The 20,372-nt window shown below is 39.3% G+C and overlaps 1 protein-coding gene across 2 annotated transcripts in view; it reads left to right on the forward strand.

The window, feature by feature from the left end:
- Window positions 1-20,372, forward strand: part of SYNGR1 (synaptogyrin 1) — a 36,316-nt gene that overhangs the window by 1,206 nt on the left and 14,738 nt on the right. For both annotated transcript variants that reach the window (XM_042467116.1, XM_042467118.1), the window contains exon 2: window positions 18,341-18,578. In XM_042467116.1, the coding sequence (XP_042323050.1) occupies window positions 18,341-18,578 (238 nt within the window). The remainder of the gene's footprint in view (window positions 1-18,340; window positions 18,579-20,372) is intronic.

The raw sequence follows: 20,372 nt of genomic DNA on the forward strand, positions 1-20,372 counted from the left end.
AGGACCTGTGGTCACTCTGGCTCAAAATGGAGGCCCTTATAGCATTTCTCCTGGACAGTTACAAGTGAAATGTAGGACAGTCAAGAAAACGTAGGGGAACTGACATATGTTCCATTCTGCATTTTATGTTTGTGGCTTTTTTTAAAGCATTGTATTTTAGCATTTTATTTTGTAGAAATAGTTATAAATGTTTCCTTCTGTTGTTAAGGTGCCATGTATATGTATTTTAATTGTTTTCTTTGTGTTTTAACATGTTGTACTCCACCTGGAGCCTTGAGGAGAAGAGGAATAGAGAAATAAAAAATGGTTATGGCTATTCTTATATAAATAAATGATGATAACAGCAACAGCTGGAAAGGGAGGCTCCCCAGTTCTCTGGGCTTCCTTGGAGGAGGAGGAGGAGGAGGAGGAGGAGAGAGAAGATGTCCTCCCCAGCCATGTGCGTGAGGGAAAAATAGGATTAGGACAGCTTTGAAGGCTCCCTTCGCCTCCACATGAAGCAGGAGGGCGACTTTCCTTCTCCAGTCTTCCTTTCTCAGGACCTGCCCTACATTTCAACCTCACGTCCAGGAGGAAGTCCCAATGTCCTCCATTTTGAGCCAGGATAACCAGACATCCTCTTATTCCAGAATCTGCTCTACATTTCAACCTTCTGTCCAGGAAGAATTCCCAAATGTCCTCCATTTTTAGCATGGCTAGGAAGCAGAAATTTACATTTATAGGAGTGGTTTCAGCTTTTCTTTGGTTATGTCCTCCCTTTTTCTTCAGCGTCCCAACATTTTGTGGTGCCTTGTCCTCCTTTGAGGTGAGGACATCTGGTCACCCTGGCCAGAAGAGGGGTGAAGAAAACACACATACAGCTAGTGACCAGATATTCTAACCACAAAGGAGTACAAGACACCACAAAATGGAGGACATTCAGGGAAAAGTGAGGACATGACCAAATAAAAGCTAAAAGACACTCCTAGAAATATAAATTCATGCTTCTTAGTCCATCTCAAAATGCAGGACATTTTTAAATTGCTCCTGGACAGAATTAGGAATGTAAGACATGTCCAGGAAAAGGAGGACCTGGGGTTACCCTGCCCCAGCAGCACACACACCATGCTCCTCTTGCCCAAAGTGACCTCTAAAATGGGAGCCAGGCAGTGTTGCTTCCCAGCCAGCCCAGCTCAGCTCAGGTTCCTTCTTCCATTTCTATTTGTTTTCTTCTTGTCCTCCAAGGAGCTGTTGCAGGGAAGGAGCAGTGTTTGCAAACTGGTGGGAGAGGAGGAGGTTAAGGTGGCAAAGAGGCGGCAAAAACGGCCTTACTGTTGGCCCTCCAGATCCACGGAATCTGTATCCACAGATTCAACCATCCGTGTCTTGAAAATATCCCTCCTATGTATGTGTCTGTGTGTGTGTATGTATATGTATATATACGCAGTATATCTATGGAATATTGGAGTCCTGGAACCAGACCTGAGCAGATACCAAGGGACCACTCTGGAAGTGTGTGTGTATGTGTGTAGTATATATTCCAAAAAGCAAACCTTAATTTTGCCATTTTATATAAGGGACACCACTAACTACACCATTGCATTTAATGGGACTTGAGCATCTACAGATCCACAAGAGATTCTGAAACCAAACTCCAGCAGATACCTATCTCTCCTTGCTCCTTACCATTTTCTTTTCAGTGCCTAAATCTTCCAAAGTAAAATGTATTATTTAATACTGGAAGCTGCTTTCCTTTTTATATTTGAGTCCCTCCTGTCTTCTCCCCAAACTACTACATTTCTTTTCTTTTTCTTTTTTTTTCATTTAAAAGAAATGGTTCAACTGGTTCTTCTTAAGTCTGACTGATTATTAATAGTAATCACAGTGGACAAGAAATAGAAGAGGACAGCAATTCATGTATGAGCTGTAAATACTGCACCGTGAAGGGAAAAAGTTGGAGGAGGAAATTAGCAATTCAGATCAGCTTGGTCCTTTCCTCACCCCTACCCTTAATTTCTTTTCTTAGTTTGGCTGTTAATTTCTTCCCCTACACATGTACTGCAGGAATAGGGAAGTTGTGGAGGGGAAAGAGATGAACGTTGGAAATGTGTGCTTTCCTCCAAACCTTTCCCCTTTCCTTCAGTTTAAGCATTTCTTTCCCCATCACTTTAATGTGTAGTTTTTATGTAAGAGCATCTCTGTGCAAGGGAGGAAGTGATGGAGTTCATGGAAAATCAGTCTGCAAGAGGGTGAAGGGGAGGAGGTTCCTTGCTTTCTCCTTCCCCCTTGGAATGGCTGGACTGAGTGGGGGAAGGTCACTTTGTCTTGTGACATTTTTGCCATGGCTGCCTGTGTCCCTGTGGAGCGTATGCAAGAAGGTCATTGGGATTAAGAGAGCAAGCTGCAAACACAAAGCTGGAGAGATTTGTCTCCTGTGGGAGTTGCCCTAGAGAGGGAAAGAGGAGGGCACAGAGAGGTAGAATGGGTCATGGAAATGAGTCGACCAAGATCAGCCATGGGAGGGTGCAGGGTGGATAGGGAGAGGTGTGGGGTTAGCTTAGCCAGCCGCCTTGGCAGCTGAGATGAATCCAGAAGGGTGAGGAAACTGCCTTAAACATATCAAGTGGGGGGGGGGGGGGGATAGTGACATTTCAGACTGAATTACTCCAAGAATCTTTCAGGCAGCATTCAAGATGGCCATACTGGTCTGGGGACCCTGGGGACTGTAGTCCAAAAAAGTAACTTTTCTAAACTCTGCTTGCATGAGATGAAACTGTTTCTTGGTCCAGCCCAAGGCAGCGGCTGAGACAGATGTTTTTCTACCACTTCATGAGACCTTTGTCATGCAGAGCTTGTGCTCTGCTTATGTCCCCCTGCAGCACTCATCATCCACAGCCATACTAGCTAAGAAGAACAGAAGCTGTAATCCAACATATTTGGAGAGACCTTAGTTGAGAGAGGCATCACAAGTTTAATCCATGTGTTTCCAACCCTTTATTTATTTATTTATTTATTTATTTATTACTGTCAGTGGCCTTTTCCTTGCTGCCTGACTGTATATGACTTGAAGAAGTTTTGGATGAGGTATTTGGTGGTGGGGAGGGATATGCTGATAGAGAGAGAATGAATGAATCCCATTTTGGGAAAAGGGAATGAGATAATTCAAATAAACAAATGAATAAAATGTTGCAGAAATACTAGCATTGCCTTGAAAAGACTGAAGATGAGATAATATGGTTAGTTTCTGTGACTTATTTCTATGGTAGAATTGGCTAATATTATGCTTACCAAAGAAAAGAAGAGATGCTAGCAATAATCTGGCTCACATCTGCCAATAAAATTCAGTTTTAAGTGATGGTGGAATAACCTTTTGTTGTACGAAAGCTTGAAGTAAAGCAGTAAAGAGCATAGGTGACAACACAGCAGCATTGGTCAATAATGTTTGGCATGAAGTGATGCTGTTAAACTAGGGACACTTCTGTCCTTGGTAATCTGGGACAGAATGTTCTTCCCTTTAAAGCTCTGACTTCATTCTGTTACTGCAGGGCTTCCCAGGTACAGGAGAAGAAAGAGGATTTCTGCAGTGTGCTGCTTCCTGATTCAGAATACTGCCTTATTGGCTCTCTTCATGAAATTAGATGACTTTCCAGCTGCAGAAAGGAAACTAGCATCCAATTTTTTTATTGGATGTGCTCCTGTTTCTCAAATATATTAGCTGTTTGCTGTACCTTGACCTTGGGAATGACTTCTATATCTTTCTATTTCATGCTGTAGCCTTACCTTGCTTGATCAAGACATGAGTTGCAGCTTAGCATAAACACTTTACAAGCCATTCCTGTTCATACTTGCTTGGAAGTATGTTCACTGAGTACAGTAGGCTTACTCCCAAGCACATTCATAAGACTGAAGTTTTGAGAACTGCAGTATTGGTTTAAAGGGGTAAGCCAGGAATGAAGGCAGCTAGGAAATGAACCTTTTCTTTCGTTATTTGAACATTTAACCATGTTTACTTATAAGCAAGCCCCCTTAACATTTTTGGGACATATTCCCATGAAAATGTGTGTAAAATTGTATGTAAATTGTATGTAAACCCTGCCATTTGTTACCATTTGAAGCATGTTTTTAATTATTCGTAATAAGAGATTGAAAAGTAAAAGATACTGTGTTCATTTCCATTAAGTTTGAAATGCTTAATAACAGATGTAAATACCAGTTTCCTTTTTTAAAGTTATATTTATTGCAGTGCTGATCTGTTGCACAATTTTTACCTTAAACATAGTCTCCAAAGTTCTTGAAAATTATATACAGTATTTTGTGTCATCTTGCAATGCTAAGCTCCTATATGGGTTTCTGGAACAGTTCTTTGGAACTTTCAAGCCCTTGAATGTTTTTTTAAAAGCAACATCACAATAAACATCATAATACAATTGAAAATACAGAGGGAATACCTGTTGAAAAGGGAGAGTCGGTGTGGCATAGTCATTTGAGTATCAGACCAAGACTCTGGAGACCAGGGTTCGATTCCCGCTTGGCCATCAAACCCACTGGGTGACCTTGGGCAAGTCACATGCTCTCAGCCTCAGGGGAAGGCAATGACAAACCTCCTCTGAAGAAATCTTGCCAAGAAAATCCCATGATAGGTTTGTTTAAGGGTCTCAATAAGTAAGAAATGACTTGAAGGTACACGACAGCAACAATCCATTAAAGACTGAGAAAGTAGAAGATCAGAGCCAAGTTTAGACTTTTAGCTGCCCTGACTTCCAAATCTAGTTCATCTAGTTTCAACTCTTTTACAGTTAGAGCCTGGCAGCTCTAGAATAAAATACTGCAGAATTGATTCTAGTATATTTATCAGTGCTAATATACCTGTACCATTTTTATGTAGGTGATATGAATTTAAATGTACAAATCAGCAGGAGTCCCCTGATGCTATAGATTTCCATTATATCCTGAACAAAAATGCAGTGTGTCCTTGGTATCCGCTGGGGTTTGATTCCAGGAGCTCTGTAGATTCCAAAATTTATAGATGTTCCAGTCCCATTATATACAATGGCATAGTAAAATGGTGTTCCTTATATAAAATTGCAAATTTAAGCTTTGCTTTTTGGAAATTCTTTTTCTTTGGGGGGGGGGTCCAAACTGAATGGTTGAGTGTGTGGATGCAAGTCTGACTGTAATAGGATTTTTCAGTACTTATAAGAAGCATCTGATGTGCAAATTTCAGTGGCATATAAAAGCAAACTTTGAGCAAATGCTGTTATTTTAAGCCCCATTTGTTTTAGGTAGGGGATATAGCTCCATTCCTAATGCAGGCAAGAGCATCTGAGCTAGAGACAACAATGACTAAAAGAACTCAGAAAAATGTGTACTTGAAACCTGGAATGCCATTTTGGAGTGAACATCATCCCCTTTGAAGTTTTAATTTGAAAAGAAAGGTTATGTTGCAGAAGAGACATGTCATTGCTTTGGCACTGGATGACTCTTAGGGTCGATTTAACAGCTCAGTCCTCTCTATGTTTACTTGGTTAATATAACTGAGATTTACTCTCGAGTAGGTTTGTAGGCTTGCACTAAGTGTGTGAAAAATTCTGCTCAAAATTCTTCAACATAGATTCCAACCATACAAAGAAAGAGGACTCCCAGAGGTGCAAGTGGGTAGGTGTGCTGCACATCTCCCCTTCTCAAAAGGGCATGCCAACATGCATGTTCTTTTGGTGATGACAGGTAGATCTGGGCTAAAATTAGGAGAGGGAAATTTGTCCCTCTTGAGGCAAGTATAATTTACTGGAACAGCTTGATTCCTTAACGAAAGCAGAGATTAAAAAGAGGATGCATCTAAAAGAAAATGCAGAGTGGGAGGGAAATATGCAGCTTTTCAACTATTGCAGGCAATTCCTTTAATGAAAAAAAGTATTAATATCTCATGGGTAAAAATGGAACTTAATGTAGCTCAACACACCTATTACAGCCACTTTAAAAAAAACTATCAGAAAAGAGATTAAAGAACTAAACAACCCTTGGTTTAAAACTACTATTGAGGTCTGGCAAAAATGGAAAGATATTCTCTCTCCAGAATTGTCACCTAACTGTCCATTTTTATATCACTCAATTTTTTTTCATATAGATAAATTCTGGCAATACAAAGATTGGGAAGAAAAATGAAATTATCAAATTAAAGATCTCTTTAGGAATAATAAACTCAAATCAATTGAAGACTTAGCATCATCTCTAGATCCATTACCGATTTCGTGGTTTCAGTTTACGCAAATAAAAACCTTCTCCTCTAGCTTGCTCAAGAAAGGGGAAAGTTTGAGATCTATGACTCCCTTTGAAAATTTGTGCAATGACCCTAGTGGAAATAGTAAAGGCTCAGTCTCCCACATATATCATCTTATCTTGACAAACTTCTTTCAGGATACCATATGTACTACAACATTGTGGGAAAGTGAACTGAATACAATAGTTGAAAAGCTGTAAAGTATAATTGTAAATTCAGAATGGCTACCCCACCCCCCCATGTTTGAAGGAAGGAATTTGATAGATTGAGAAAAATGAGGTTTTTTGTTATTGAAAATGTATGAATTAATAAACGTTTGCCACTTTTTAATTCTCAGGGTTGAAGGAGACATAGGTATCGTTTGGAATTTTTAAAAAGGTGAGGGGCAATAAACATTTTCACAAGAGCAATTCTCCCTAACATCGAGGGGAATAGATGTTTCCATCCTTTTAATTTTGCAATAATCCAACTAGTGTACTTCTGTACTTCTTAGCCCCATTTTTCCCCTAAGGAGGGTTGTTTTCTGTTGAATTCACAGGATCTTCTTTTAAGGATAACATGCTTCAGTTTGTATCTTTAAGTTGCATTAGTACTTAATACAAGACTGTTTTGATGACAATAACACGGATGGTGTTTAGAGATACAACAGTATCCTTAATGCTTTTTTAGAAGAAAGGAAGCCTTTCATCTCTTATAGCTATACATCCTGAAACCGGGTTTTGGAAGAGGTCCTTCTTCGGACTACAGCTCCCAAAATTGCACAATTGTAGACCAAGAAGTACATTTCCTAAGCTCTATCTTGAACACTGGGTAGATGAGATTGTGTTTGGGCAGTCACCAATTAAAGACATTTTAGTTAATGAGATGTATACGTTTTATTTAATAAAATCTGTATAACCTTGCCTATCTGAAAATAAAATAGTTCTGAAACAAAAATGCACACTCATTTTAGTTTTTATGCCACAATATGCCTCCTCTTAGAAAAGTAATTCCATCCCCCCTTGTGAGTGAGGAATACCTATTATAACACGTTCACATTAGATGTGTTAAATATATATTTAAACACTTCTAAAAGGAAAGAATTGCCTGATTAACATTAGAAATAGAAATTCTTTCAAAGTTTTTTTAATTAAATGAAATACTATAGTATTACAAGGTGTACAGTCTGACACTGTAATAAATGATGAATGCATGCATATGGCTGGAAGTGCATGGATACTCCCAGTAGCAGCTGGAAAACAACATATGCATAAGAAGAATGCTAACAAAATTATTGTTGTGAAGTCATATCATTTTTAAACATAGAAATCATATCCATTGAGGCTAATTCATGTAACTTTAAGCTCCATTCGAACATAGTTGGAATGATATTGGATTTCCAATATTTCGCGTATACTACCCGAGCAGCTGTAATCAAAACGCTCAGTTCATCTTGAACCATATTATGGTGTCGGTTATATTTAGCAAAAACAGCTCTGGAGTCAATGGGATCTTCTTCTTAAGAGTAAAGGTGATGTTTTTATGAATCCTTTTCTAGAATTTTTTTGCCTTATGGATTGACCACCAAAAATGATATAAAGTGCCCTCGCTTCTGGTTGCACTTCCAACATTAGAATTGCCATGACCCAATTTTTGCTAGTCTAGATGGTGTAATGTACCAACGGAAGAACATTTTATAATAATTTTCTTTTAAATTATTACATTTCATAAAACAGAGATTTCTTTTCCAAACGTTCTCCCAGCTAGCCAGAGGGATTTCTCCCTATATTCTGGGACCATCTTATGTTTGCTTTAACCGTCTCCTCCATCATTTCTATACTCAACAGAAGTTTGTAGATTTTTTTAAATTAATTTTATTCTAGTTCCCTTCATAATTATATCAAATTCATTTTCCTTACTTTCTATACCGACTTTAGATGTAGCCCTTTTCCAATCCTCTCTTATTTGATAGTATTTAAACCAATTCATTTCATGACTATTTCCAAACATCTCAGCACTTCTAATTCTCCAGATTTTTTTAAAAAATATTTTAAAATATTTTAACCAATTGCTTTTTAAAAATATTTTAACCAATTGCTTGCACACTTTTTATCGTTTTTATGGAAGGCCTCTTGTGAGGACGTCCATCTCGGCAGTTTTCTATACCAATATTTCTTGTATTGGTTCCAGATATTCAATAGGGCATTTCTAACAAAGTGCTGTCTATGGCGTGCCATAGGTTCGCCATCACTGCCTGAGGTTGTTCAGTAACCTGGATTTTACCTTCTTTCTTTATAAATTCTCGTATACAAATTCTCTTTTCTTGAGTTACTTCTGTCATGTATAGTATCTTGTAATAATTTGTTACTATATCTTTTAATTTGTCCTGCTGTGTAACAGTGGTATTCTCTTTTCAATATGGCTCTTTTTTCTTTATTTTTTTTAACCTCTTTCCTACTTTGTTGGAATTTCACTCATATTCAAGCCCTATAGGCTTGAATGGGGGCGCATGCCTGCGAGCGGGTATGGGTGTGCGCCTCATTTTAATCCCCTTCGCTTGCTCCTCGAGAGTAAGTGAGGATTGTGGATATGAGGGTCCATACAAATAGAGGGGCAAGTATATGTGTTTGGGGAAGCAGACCTGCAGGGTTTCATATGGGGGCCAATGCAGCTCTCTAACCTTCAATAGTTGCTCATCCATGCTTTAGATGAGGAATAGTTCCCTATTAAGTTTACTGTAGTTGGGACTAACAACTAGCTGGGACCAAATGTTTGGTCATTTCTAGTGATAACTATTACAGAGAAGAATGCTTGTGACCAATTCCACCACTAGTAGCCTTAGCATTCATGAAATTAAACGTAAACAGGTATTCTTGCCTTAAAAGGCTATGTGAGAGAGAGCAGGCTTTCAGTTTCTAAAAAAACCTTCTGTACAGATTTTGCTGTAAAGGCCACTTCCAATCCACAAATGAAATAATGGTGACTCAAACTATGGGAGGAAACAATCTTTCTTTCCATGCTGCTAAGCCTAGAAGGCAAAATATAGCCTGTGCACTTTTTTATGCCTCCATCAGCAAACAGAATGTTAATTGTAATGAGATATGCCTGTTGCGCATTGTTTCAGTTTTCCAGGTTGCCTAAAGACCTGTTCTTTTCTCTTAACAGCTGGACTGTTCCATTTGAAATAATCAAATTTCTTTGGTGTATCTGTTTTGCAGTGTGAGGCCTTTTGAAGTGGCATATGTTCAAGAAAGCTAGTACACAAGACAGCTCCACCTGCCAAAAGCTAGCCTTCAAATGCAAGATGCATTTGAGTGTTCATAAAAGGCTGGGGCTGCTACCTTTTGTGCTGGTCTTTCTCCTGCACCTCCTGACACTCCCAAAAGCATACAGGATGAGTACACATTTAATAGAACTTCTTTCTGAAATCTTGAGTTGTGTTACAAAGGATGATATTGAGAACTTCCCAACCTCACCAATGGAAGAATGAGATTTTTTCCCAAGATGGTGTCTCCCAGACAGTTGTTAAAGGCACAGAAGTTCTGCCAGGAGAAAGAAACTGGTTACTTTACTTGTAACGATTAAATAAAATCCTTTGTCTTTGCTTTCAGATAAGAAAGCAGCTCTGTTATTGAGCAAACCATAGAACTATATGTTGTATATTTACATATTATTCAATCATTATCAACTACTTTGGGAGACCTTACTCTTGTCTTAGGGGCTCTTAGATAGGAACTGTCATGTGAGTGGAAAAATGGCTGACTTCAAGAATCATGATAATTGTGTGATAAGGATTAAAAACAAGCTATACAGTACTTTGTAAAGTGGATTTCAGAAAAGAGTTTGTTAAAAAAAATCCAAGTGCCTATCTAGATCTGGAAGTATTTAAATACCATACAGTTGCAAGCAGCATACTAAATTGAATAGACATGAATTTCGCTGAACATAACAAACCAGTTTTTGGGCAAATGAGGATAGGTTGGGTTCACTTTCAAAAAACTGCAGAGAAGGCATTCCTATTAGAAAATATTCCAAAATGAAAGAGAGCTTTATAGAAGAAATCTGAAATGGTGAGCTAGATCAGAGGTGGCAGCTGTACTGTGAATTAAATGTGAACATGTAGTTGGGCATGGCAGCAAAGATATCCTTGTTATTTCATTTAAGATAAATAGAAGATCAGAATGGAAAAGATAGCCATTCCCTCTTCGGTATATATTGAAAAAGAGCATTTTATGCTGCAATCATATACAGTTGCCCCTCTGTTTTCGCAGACTTGAGATCCATGGTTTTGATTATTTGAGGAGGGGTGACCTCCGTTAAAGTTAATGGCACATATGCCCGTGACATGTGGCCATTCAAGCCTATGGGGGCTTGAATAGCCATGAATTTGGAGAGGGGGGGGGGGGTTCCGGAATGGATGCCCCGCGAATTTGGAGGGAGGACTGTATACACTTTTGGGTGGGATATATTTCCGAGTAGACCCCACAACGCTGTCTTAAATTTTCCCCAGTCCTGGGACTCACAGTGGAATACAAAAGTTAAAACAGATACAGCCAACTAAAAGTTCACATCATACAAAAATTAAAATATAATTAAACTATCAATATAATTCAAACCATGTTCATTTAAAATGCATGGGGGAACCTAACAACTATAAACAATACAACACTTTATTAAAGCACTCAGTCCTCAATGACCACAAACCAACCCTGATTCTATGATTCTTCACCTGCTTATGAAAGGATAGCACTAGTCTAGCCTCTCTAGAAACCGAATTTAAAAGTCTGGGGACAGTCACCAAGAAGACCCTTGCCTGTGTTCCCACCAGAGCCATTACTGTGGAATCTGGTCAGAATTGTATGTATGGATTGTCTTGGGGAGCATAATTATTACTGTCTATGTGTTCCTTCAGTGCTGACCTCTTCCTATAGAAGGTAAACCAGTTAATATTGTGGGATCAGCAATTAAGCTGCAAAAGCTTGTGATACTATTCAGAAGCAGGGAAAGAATGGTTTTCTGAAGGCTAGAGAGCAATTGACTGCCTTGTTGTTTCAATCACTTTCTACTTACAGGTGATGAATGTTTTCATTGCTTGACCACAGCTGCATAACATAGTTATCACACATGATTCTGGAAACCCCAGCCTAATCAGACTTCCCAGGTGCACCTTCAGGAGCATGGTTTGTGGCTCCCTACTGTTTATGTACCTACTATGGATAACAACTTCTAGAAAGAATTATAATGTGGGGAACTCCCTTGTATACTTCTGCTGGTGAAGACCCTTTGAGAGCATGGTTATTGCTGCTGCCAAGAAGTGTGTATTCTGGGGTGTATTACAGGGTCTTCTTACCCTCAAAATCTACATGATACAAATCCAGATGGATGTATTCTGAATCCTGCTGAGAAGTGTAGCATTGATGTTTTCTGCTGACTACTTGCTCTGAAAATAGGTGCCCAGTTCTTACAAGCACATAGGATCTTAAGACATCCCGGGAACAGAACTGGGTCTTGAATATTACCTCAGCTCCTCTCTGACACAGGTTATTCCAGGCCATGGCTCAGACATATTATGTAGGAAGTGTTGTGAAGCTTTTGCTGGGTGCACAATTGAGTCTGTGCTAAATGAACAGTGTTATTTCTCCAAGGAAGTGATCCAACAGCAATCCTGAGATAGTAATAAAAGCATTCCATTTTTCCTTTTTAGTTTTTCTGGTGCCTGTTTGTTTAAAAAAACTTGTGGCAGTGAACACTTTTTTTATTCCTTTTGCCATAATGAATCATTCAGCAGGCATCACCTGAATGGTAAATGGTTGATAAACATGCAGCCCAGTCCTGTAGTTGGTGCAAGATGTCCTCACTCACAACATAACACATCTTTAAAAGTGTTTGAGATTTGAGCTCAACCTGTGTGTACATCTTATGGCATCAACTAAATAGCATTTTGTGAGAAAAGGAAGGGGGTTGTGTCATGTTGGGGAGGAGAAGAAGCAATTAACAACACGTAATTCCCCCCCTACATACACACACATATTTTAACTGAACTGTTCCGGGTCGGACTATTGCTTGTTCTAGCCCAGTACAGTAACTGGCAGCAGCTGTCCCTGGTTTTGGGAAAGACGTTTCCAGCCCAAACTGGAGATGCAAGGAGTTTGACCCGAGAAATACTGTATATGCTCATGTATAAGGGTAAACATTTTAGTTAAAAAATTGACCTAAAAAAGCTGAGCCAACTTATCCATGTACTTCAACTCTTATTTAAAAAAAGGATCCATCCCTTGGTGAAAGGCAAGAGTAATCTGCCATGGAAGCACTGACCCACCTTTGCTCTCATCCATCCAGCCTTTAGTGTGAGCACAATTATGCCTGCTCAAATTTTGTAAGTTCTTTGGCATCGTTTTCCTTTGCTTCATTATTTAGTTCATTTGTTACATACCCTTATGTTTTATCCCTGACTTATCCACAGTTCATATCAAAATCTATAAGTTTGGCTCCAAAACATACCCTTGACTTATACATGACATGGACTTATAGTCGAGTATATATGGTAGGTGCTCTACCAGCATGCTATGTTAATAGCTGATAGGTACTCCATGGAGTTGACCTACATCAATAGGCAACTCGAAGGCACATGCATCCTCCATAACTATTATCCCACTTAAGCTGAAAAAGTGAAATTGTGCGCATGTAGTTTTCTAGAACTCATCCCTAGAGAGAAATACGTCTGTTTATAGAGCAGTTAAGCTCCACGAGAACCTCTTTACAATTCCTAGAATATCTATATTCGCTAATGACCAATGTGCCTGCCCCATAGCTATATTCTATATATATATCCCAAATGAGAACCACAAGATCATATAGATGGCTGCCCAGCTCTGAAACTAGTCTCACACAAAAGATTTTGCCAGAATCTAAGTGAGAGTAGCATCTAGAATTGAGAGGTTGTGGCTCACCATAAGGTATTCTCACTATTGAGTTTTAAAGCGGCATTAGTTCTCAGATTTATTTCCATTTACAATTGGTTGTTATCCCAGCCTGAGAGATTATGTTAGACATTTATAGGGTAGTAATAGTTGATAATGTTCTTTTAAAATGGAATAATAAATGAGAGTTCACAGAGGAAACTGTAAGATTGTTTCAGACTCTCCAGAGGTATCCAAGGCTTGCAATGTTAAATGGCAGCATACAAAACAAAATGGGAACTGAATAATCTGTAGCTAGCAGCTTGCTCATTTTTCTTGCTGTGAACTGGAAATAATTTCAAATACTGTATTTTATATAAATGGGAGTTTCTCCACTCATGTAGAAGAAAAATCTCTTTCTTTCCTCAAATGGAAGAAAAAACTCTTGTTTTATTCTGTCTGGGTTAGATTTGATTATACTGTAAATCTGGGGAATATTATATAACCAAACAATTTCCTTGTCATAACTGAATTTAAAGAGAGATGGGTGGGGAGAGAGCATGACTGGTGTATCAAGGCAAGTTAAGGGCTAGAAAGAATCAAGATAAGACGGGCATTTTCAAAAACAAAGTAGTAGGATGGTGAAGAGGAATTACAGTTTCCTTCCTGTGATATGCAAGAAACATTAATGGGCTGAGCTGCAGAGGCATCACATGATATTCAGGAGGGCTGAATGCACTGCTGGAAATGGGTATCATGCTGCAAGCATCACATGGTGCTCAGGAGGTTCATTATCCTATGCTGTCTGCTTAGTCTACTATGTTGTACTGGGGCCCAAAGAGGGGAGATCACTTTGGCAGCTCTACATTACTGGAGGTGATTTGGGAATAAAATATCTAGTGAAAATTTGAACATTACATGGAACATGGGGAGCTTTTCCAATGGCTGAGGGTACAATGCTGGTGTCCCTACATAGGGGTGAAAACTAGGTGGTTTTGGATCTACTACATAGTAGATCATTGGGTAAATCTGCAGTAGAGCTGGCTTTCAATTGTTTAGTTACAGGAGTAGTGAAACAACTTTCCGTCCAGCCTAAATTATACTGCAGAGATGGGGAGAGGTTGAAATCATCTGGAATCGATTCAGAGTTGCACTCAGTTCTGGCACACAAATCCTTGGATTCAGAATTCTTTATTTTCAACTATAAGTTTTTGTATCGGGTGGCAACTGGTGGCTGTTGGGGTTCTAATATAAAGTAGCCCCCATCCCTGAAAGACTGGTCTTGCACAGCAGTTCCTCTCTCTCTCACTCTGTAGAGGTGGTTGCTATGTAACTTAAGTGCTTGTTTCATATTTCTGTCTGTGTCTGTTTTTGTTTTGTCTTTTGACATGTGTATTGATTGGTTCAGGAGATAGAGAACCACCAGTTCATTCTATCCTCAATCAATAACTAGGGGAACTTTATTATGTGGCCAGATTGTTTACATTGTTCAAAAACAACAGAAACAGGGCAGATCTTACTTGGAGGCAATGCAAAGCAGTTGTTTAAAGCAGCCAGTTGCAAGGGAAGTACAATTTCCCTGCTTTAAATCTTTATATTTATATTAAAAGGGCAGAAAACTGCAGTCTGCATGTGAGACAGAGAAGAAGACCTATAATGAGCCCTTATTTTTGGCATAAGCTCATAATTATTCAACCCTTGAATTTTTCAGAATCTCCCATATCAATTTACATTGGCTTGTTTCTTCCTCCACTTTAAGACGACTGAGAAAGGGTATGTTTTTGAGCATATGCAGATCATCTTTCCATCACCAGTAAACAGCCAGTTCCGAACATGATTATGCATATTAATAAGATCTCTCAGTGTTTTAGAGGAAAAAGCTTGTATACAGATGTTCTTGAGAATTAATCATGAAACTATCTCCTTTTGGTGATTTACAAAAATCAACATTTGAACATTTTCCAGAGGTGCAATAAAATCCTTTTCTTTAAATTCTGGTGATGGCTAGGAAGACATACAGTGGAAGTGTGCGAAGATGTGAAGTCTTAGGTTCTGTAATGCACTTGGATTATTAGGTATGGTCAGGTGTATAGAATATCTTGCAAGGTTTACAGTTTCAACATATGGGTTCCTTAGGGTTTTTTTCCCTTGGGACAAAATGTTAATCTTAATTGTTAAAACCATAAACAGCTTGGAATATTAAAGACAACCACCTCTCATATGAGTTTGCTTGACTTCTAAGGGCTTCCTCAGGCTGCTCATACTGCATAGCTGTATTATACATCAAACTGGTTAAAGGTGTGGGAGGGTGAAGAGGCCCCTTTCTTTTCAACATCTTGGATTGCAGTGGGGAAATAAAAGAAAAGAAAACTTCCTTTCTGGGTATTACAGTATTTGGCTCAGATATGAAATGCATGCCTACTTCCAACAGGAAGTTAATCTGCAGTCTGTGTTGAGTGTTATGTCAACAGTGAAAATACTATAAATCTATTTACAGAGAATGCTTTTGGAAATAAAAGCTGAAGGGTAAACAGTATTCAGAGGTAACATATACATCCTGAGGCCCTTTCATATAGTGCTGTGATTCCACTTTACCTGCCATGGCTGCATCCTGTGAAATCTTGGGTTTTGTCATTTTGATGGGGCACTCTACCTGAGAATCGTAAATACCCCTACCTAAACTGCTAATCCCAGGTTTCCATAGGATGCAGCCATGATACTAAAAATGGAGTCATAGTACTATAATTCCGTAGTATGAAAGGACACCAGGACTCTTACTCCTGATTCCTCTACTTTCAGAAGAGCTTTTATCTCCCCCCATCTCTCTTCTCTGGCACTGTCCTATGTCATATGGTTGACATCTCTTCCTCTCCAGCCCTCTCTCCCTATAACAGTGATGGTGAACCTTTTAGAGGCCGAGTGCCCAAACTGAAACTCAAAACCCACTTATTTATTGCAAAGTGCCATGTCCCTCTGGCTTTCTAGTAACAAACTCTGTGCTGGGGTGACGACACATGTGCCCACAGAGAGGGCCCTGAGTGCCACCTCTGGCACGCGTGCCATAGGTTCGCCATCACTGCCCTATAAAATCCTCACATGAATGGGATTTTTCTTCTCAGAAAAAGAAGACCCCATCCTTATTCCTTCTACTTCAGGTAGACTGCTGCGTTGAGAGGAAGGAGAGGTGGGTTGAAAGTGATAACTGCACTTTGTCAAACTTTCGTAGGTAATGATCCAAGTAGAAAACATTAGCTAGCTCTGACCAACTGCTGCTTGATGAGTTGCTTCTAAGAATTCTCTGTAATTCCCCTAATGTTGGCTTCTGCTGGTGAGGATCTGGCTTGGTCTGTAAGTGGAGGGAGGAGGTAACTGGGGACAGGAAAGGGGCATGAGCAAGTTCCTAAGGGAAACCATACCACCATCAAAACAGACATCTGCATGTCTAGTGGTTCTCAATCTTTGGTGCTTCTAATAAAAATAATATTTATTTCTACCCTGCCTCTCCAACAAGATCGAGGTGGCTTAACACCCATACAATGCAACAGAATAAAATATCACAATCCCCCTCCCTCCTTAACCCCAAATCATCAACAACAAGTACGACATAATAGTAACTATAATAAAATACAATTAAAATCATTAAGATTATTGCTAAGACAAAAATAGGACAGTCAGTGGGATAGTCAGTAAGGTGATACATATCAGTGGGGCGATTGAGTCAATTATCCTGGGAAGTCCTGTTGGAAGAGATCCATCTTTTATTTTGGACTTCAACTCACAGAAGCCTGAGCCAGCTTGGCCAGTGCCTAGAAATCCTGGGAGCTGAAGTCCAAAACAGTTGGAGGACCAAGGTCTGGGAATCACAGAACTCACTTGTCTAGATAATTTCTAGTGACCCCCCCATGTACCTCTCCAGGCATTTCAGACCTTTCCTGTGCTTGTATTACAGTTTGAGAACAAAGGCTTGACCCTGCTATTAGAGTTAAGCAGTCTGCTTCCAGTGGTAGATTTTGAAGTTCTGTTGATGGGCAGTAAACTGTCAGTGATTTAGTTTCCATATTTTTACTACCTTGGGTTCATTTCACTTAGATTTTCTTTTGGGTTATTTCTGTGGAGAATCATGGTTTTAAATTAAAGTTTCCTGACAATAAATGTAATGTCGTTGTGGCTGTTTTAGGGTCTTCCTGCTGTTTTGCCTCTGAATTATTAAGACAAGATAACTGTTATAGACCATGAGAAAGGTGGCCTATGATTGTGTGCTATGTAAATCAACTCTGGAGCAGGTTACAGAAGTGGGCCATGAACTTTTGCTTGGACATTAAATAATTACTAGCATGTTTCATAGGTCTCTGTGTGAATTCATCTGCTGTATGAAATGGGGGGGGGGTAATGCTCTCCTCTCTCATAGCCATTTTAACATAAAAGCACATTTTAAAAAATACTATGGCAGAGAAGTGGAATGAGTAATTGTAGTGGCTGCAGGTATTCCTAAAACTTTTTAAAAGAGCACATTTGAGAATTTGGATTCCAAATCTTTTTTGTGCCCTAACAGGAGAAGTGAGGCATGATGGAAATGTAATTCATCAGAACCTAGAGGGCTGTAGGTTCCCCACCCCTGAGCTAGATAGATGTTATTTGGCAAAACCACCAAGAAAGTAAAGGAAACCAGAAGAAAAGAATGCTTAATGAAAGAAGAATGAAACAAAAACACCGTCAAATAAATGAATGGGGTGTGGAAGGTCTGTAGTTGTAATATTTGGATAGACAAAGGCAGAAAACTGAGTTGACAGATGGGAAAATAAACTGCGGAGGAATGGTAAGTGGCAGACAGAGTGGGTGGTTGAAACATAGTGGTATAAATTACTAGACCTAGGTGACTGGAAACAACACTGATATTGTATTTAAACATATTTAGCCAGAGTAATTTTCATTTGAGATGGAAGGCAAATGGCAGCCACATGTAGAATGTTGTATTAAAACACCTGTGTTACAATTTGACTGCACTCATGCATGTTTAAGCGATAGTTATGCATGTGCTTAACTCTCTTCCATTGAAATGAATGGGATTTAAAAGTGCTTATCAACCGCTGAAATGAATGGGATTTAAAAGTGCTTATCAACCGCTGAATTGCACCCTTGGTATAGGTTACATGTTTGTAGAAGAATCCTCTTTAACACTTATCTCACTTTCCTATATACTGTACAGCTTTTCTCCATTGTTGTATTTGGCTCCATTGTGAATGAAGGCTACGTCAACAAGCCAAATGAAATGGAAGAATACTGTATCTACAACCGCAACCAGAATGCCTGCAACTATGGCATCACCGTGGGAGTCCTTGCCTTCCTCAGCTGCCTTCTTTATCTGGCATTAGATGTCTACTTTCCACAGATCAGCAGTGTCAAGGACCGCAAGAAAGCTGTGCTCTCTGATATTGGTGTATCTGGTGAGCTTTTCAGTAAATCAGCACTACATGATTTTCTTTAGAGATGTGTTTGTAGATCAGTCAGCAGTTCCATGTACACATTCTTGGGAATAAATTCTTCTCAATAATTACACAAGGTACTGTGATGCACAGGAGTCTGTCTTATTTTACAAAGCAGTGAGGAGCCATGGTAGTAAGAAATATATCTCTTTCTTTTCCTCCTCTCCACCATCTTTATTTATCTTTTTCCCCCATGATTTTTTTTTCATTTCATTCTAATTTATTTTGCAACTTTTATTACGGATTTCTCTGCCTGCTTTTCTCATTCTTTTCTTTTTTTTCTTTTTTCTTTTTTTTCCCCTTTTTTTTTTGCAGAGGGGATAGCTCAGATGTAGAGCACAGGTTTAGTAACTTCCATGCTGCATTCCCTACCAATTCCAGCTGAAAGGATTCAGGATAGAGATTCTGAATCTTTTAAGAGATTCAGGATAGGGGGAAAGGACTACCATACTTAAAAACTCCATGTCTCGGTCATCAGCTTTGACTTCAGATGGCGCCTCTCCTCTCAAAGACTGCCTTAAGGCAGTAATGGACTGGATGAGGGAAAACAAATTGAAGCTGAATCCAGACAAAATGGAGGTACTTATGGTATCGGCTCCGAACCCAGGTATTGGAATACACCCTTCAGTCCTGGAAGGAGTCACACTCCCCTCAAAAGACTGTGTCCGCAGTCTGGGGGTGCTCCTAGATCCATCTCTTTACATGACAAATTAGGTGAATGCGATGGTCAGGAGTGCCTGTTATCAGCTTCGGCTGATATGTCAGCTGTGCCCTTTCTTGGAAGTGAGGGACCTTGAGACTGTAGTACATGCACTGGTAACCTCATGCCTTGATTTCTGTAATCACTCTACATGGGGCTACCCTTGTGCTTGATCCAGAAACTTCAATTAGTTGAAATCATGGCAGCCAGACTGGTCTCTGGTATATCCAGAAGAGACCATATAACATTGATCCTAAGATCACTTCACTGGCTGCCCATTAGTTTCTGGGCCCAGTACAAGGTGTTGGTTATCACCGTTAAAGCCCTAAATGGCTTGTGTCCAACCTATCTTCGGGACTGTCCTTCCATATAATCCTCCCCCTCACACTTACATCCTCAAGGAGGAATTTGCTACAGCCTTATAAAATAAGACTGTCCATGACCTCCCAAAGGATTTTCTCAGCTGTCGCGCCCAGATTGTGGAATGGCCTGCCGGATGAGATCCATCATATTGCCACTCTAAACAGCTTTAAAAAAGCTATGAAGACGGACCTCTTCTGGGCAGACCTTTCCCGAATAGTTTCTCCGGCCATCAGAAGAACTCTTAAGAACTCCAACCACACTTTAGTCACAGTTTACGGTTTGTTGTATAATATTTTTTTAATTTTTCTTATTCTTATATATGTTTTAATTTTTACATTGTTTAATTGTATTTTAAGAGGGGGGATTAAGGGTGTTGGAATATATGTTTTTTAATCTTTGTAAGCCGCCCTGATTGCATCTTGTAGAGGGGTGGGATATAAATAAATTTTATTTTTATTATTATTATTAACAACAATAAAGCATACAGTTAAACTATGAAATTCATTACCATAGGATGTAGTGATGACTACCAACTCGGATAGCTTTAAAAAGAGGATTAGATAAATTCAGGTTATTGTTGTCAATGGCTGTTAGTAAAGATGGTTATATATCACTTTGTGTGTGAGTCATTAGGAGATCTGGCATGGGATGTACTGTTTCGTTCATGTTGTGTAAGGATTCCTGAGATTTGG

Source organism: Sceloporus undulatus, chromosome 5 (genome assembly GCF_019175285.1).
Source record: "Sceloporus undulatus isolate JIND9_A2432 ecotype Alabama chromosome 5, SceUnd_v1.1, whole genome shotgun sequence".
Classification (NCBI taxonomy): domain Eukaryota; kingdom Metazoa; phylum Chordata; class Lepidosauria; order Squamata; family Phrynosomatidae; genus Sceloporus; species Sceloporus undulatus.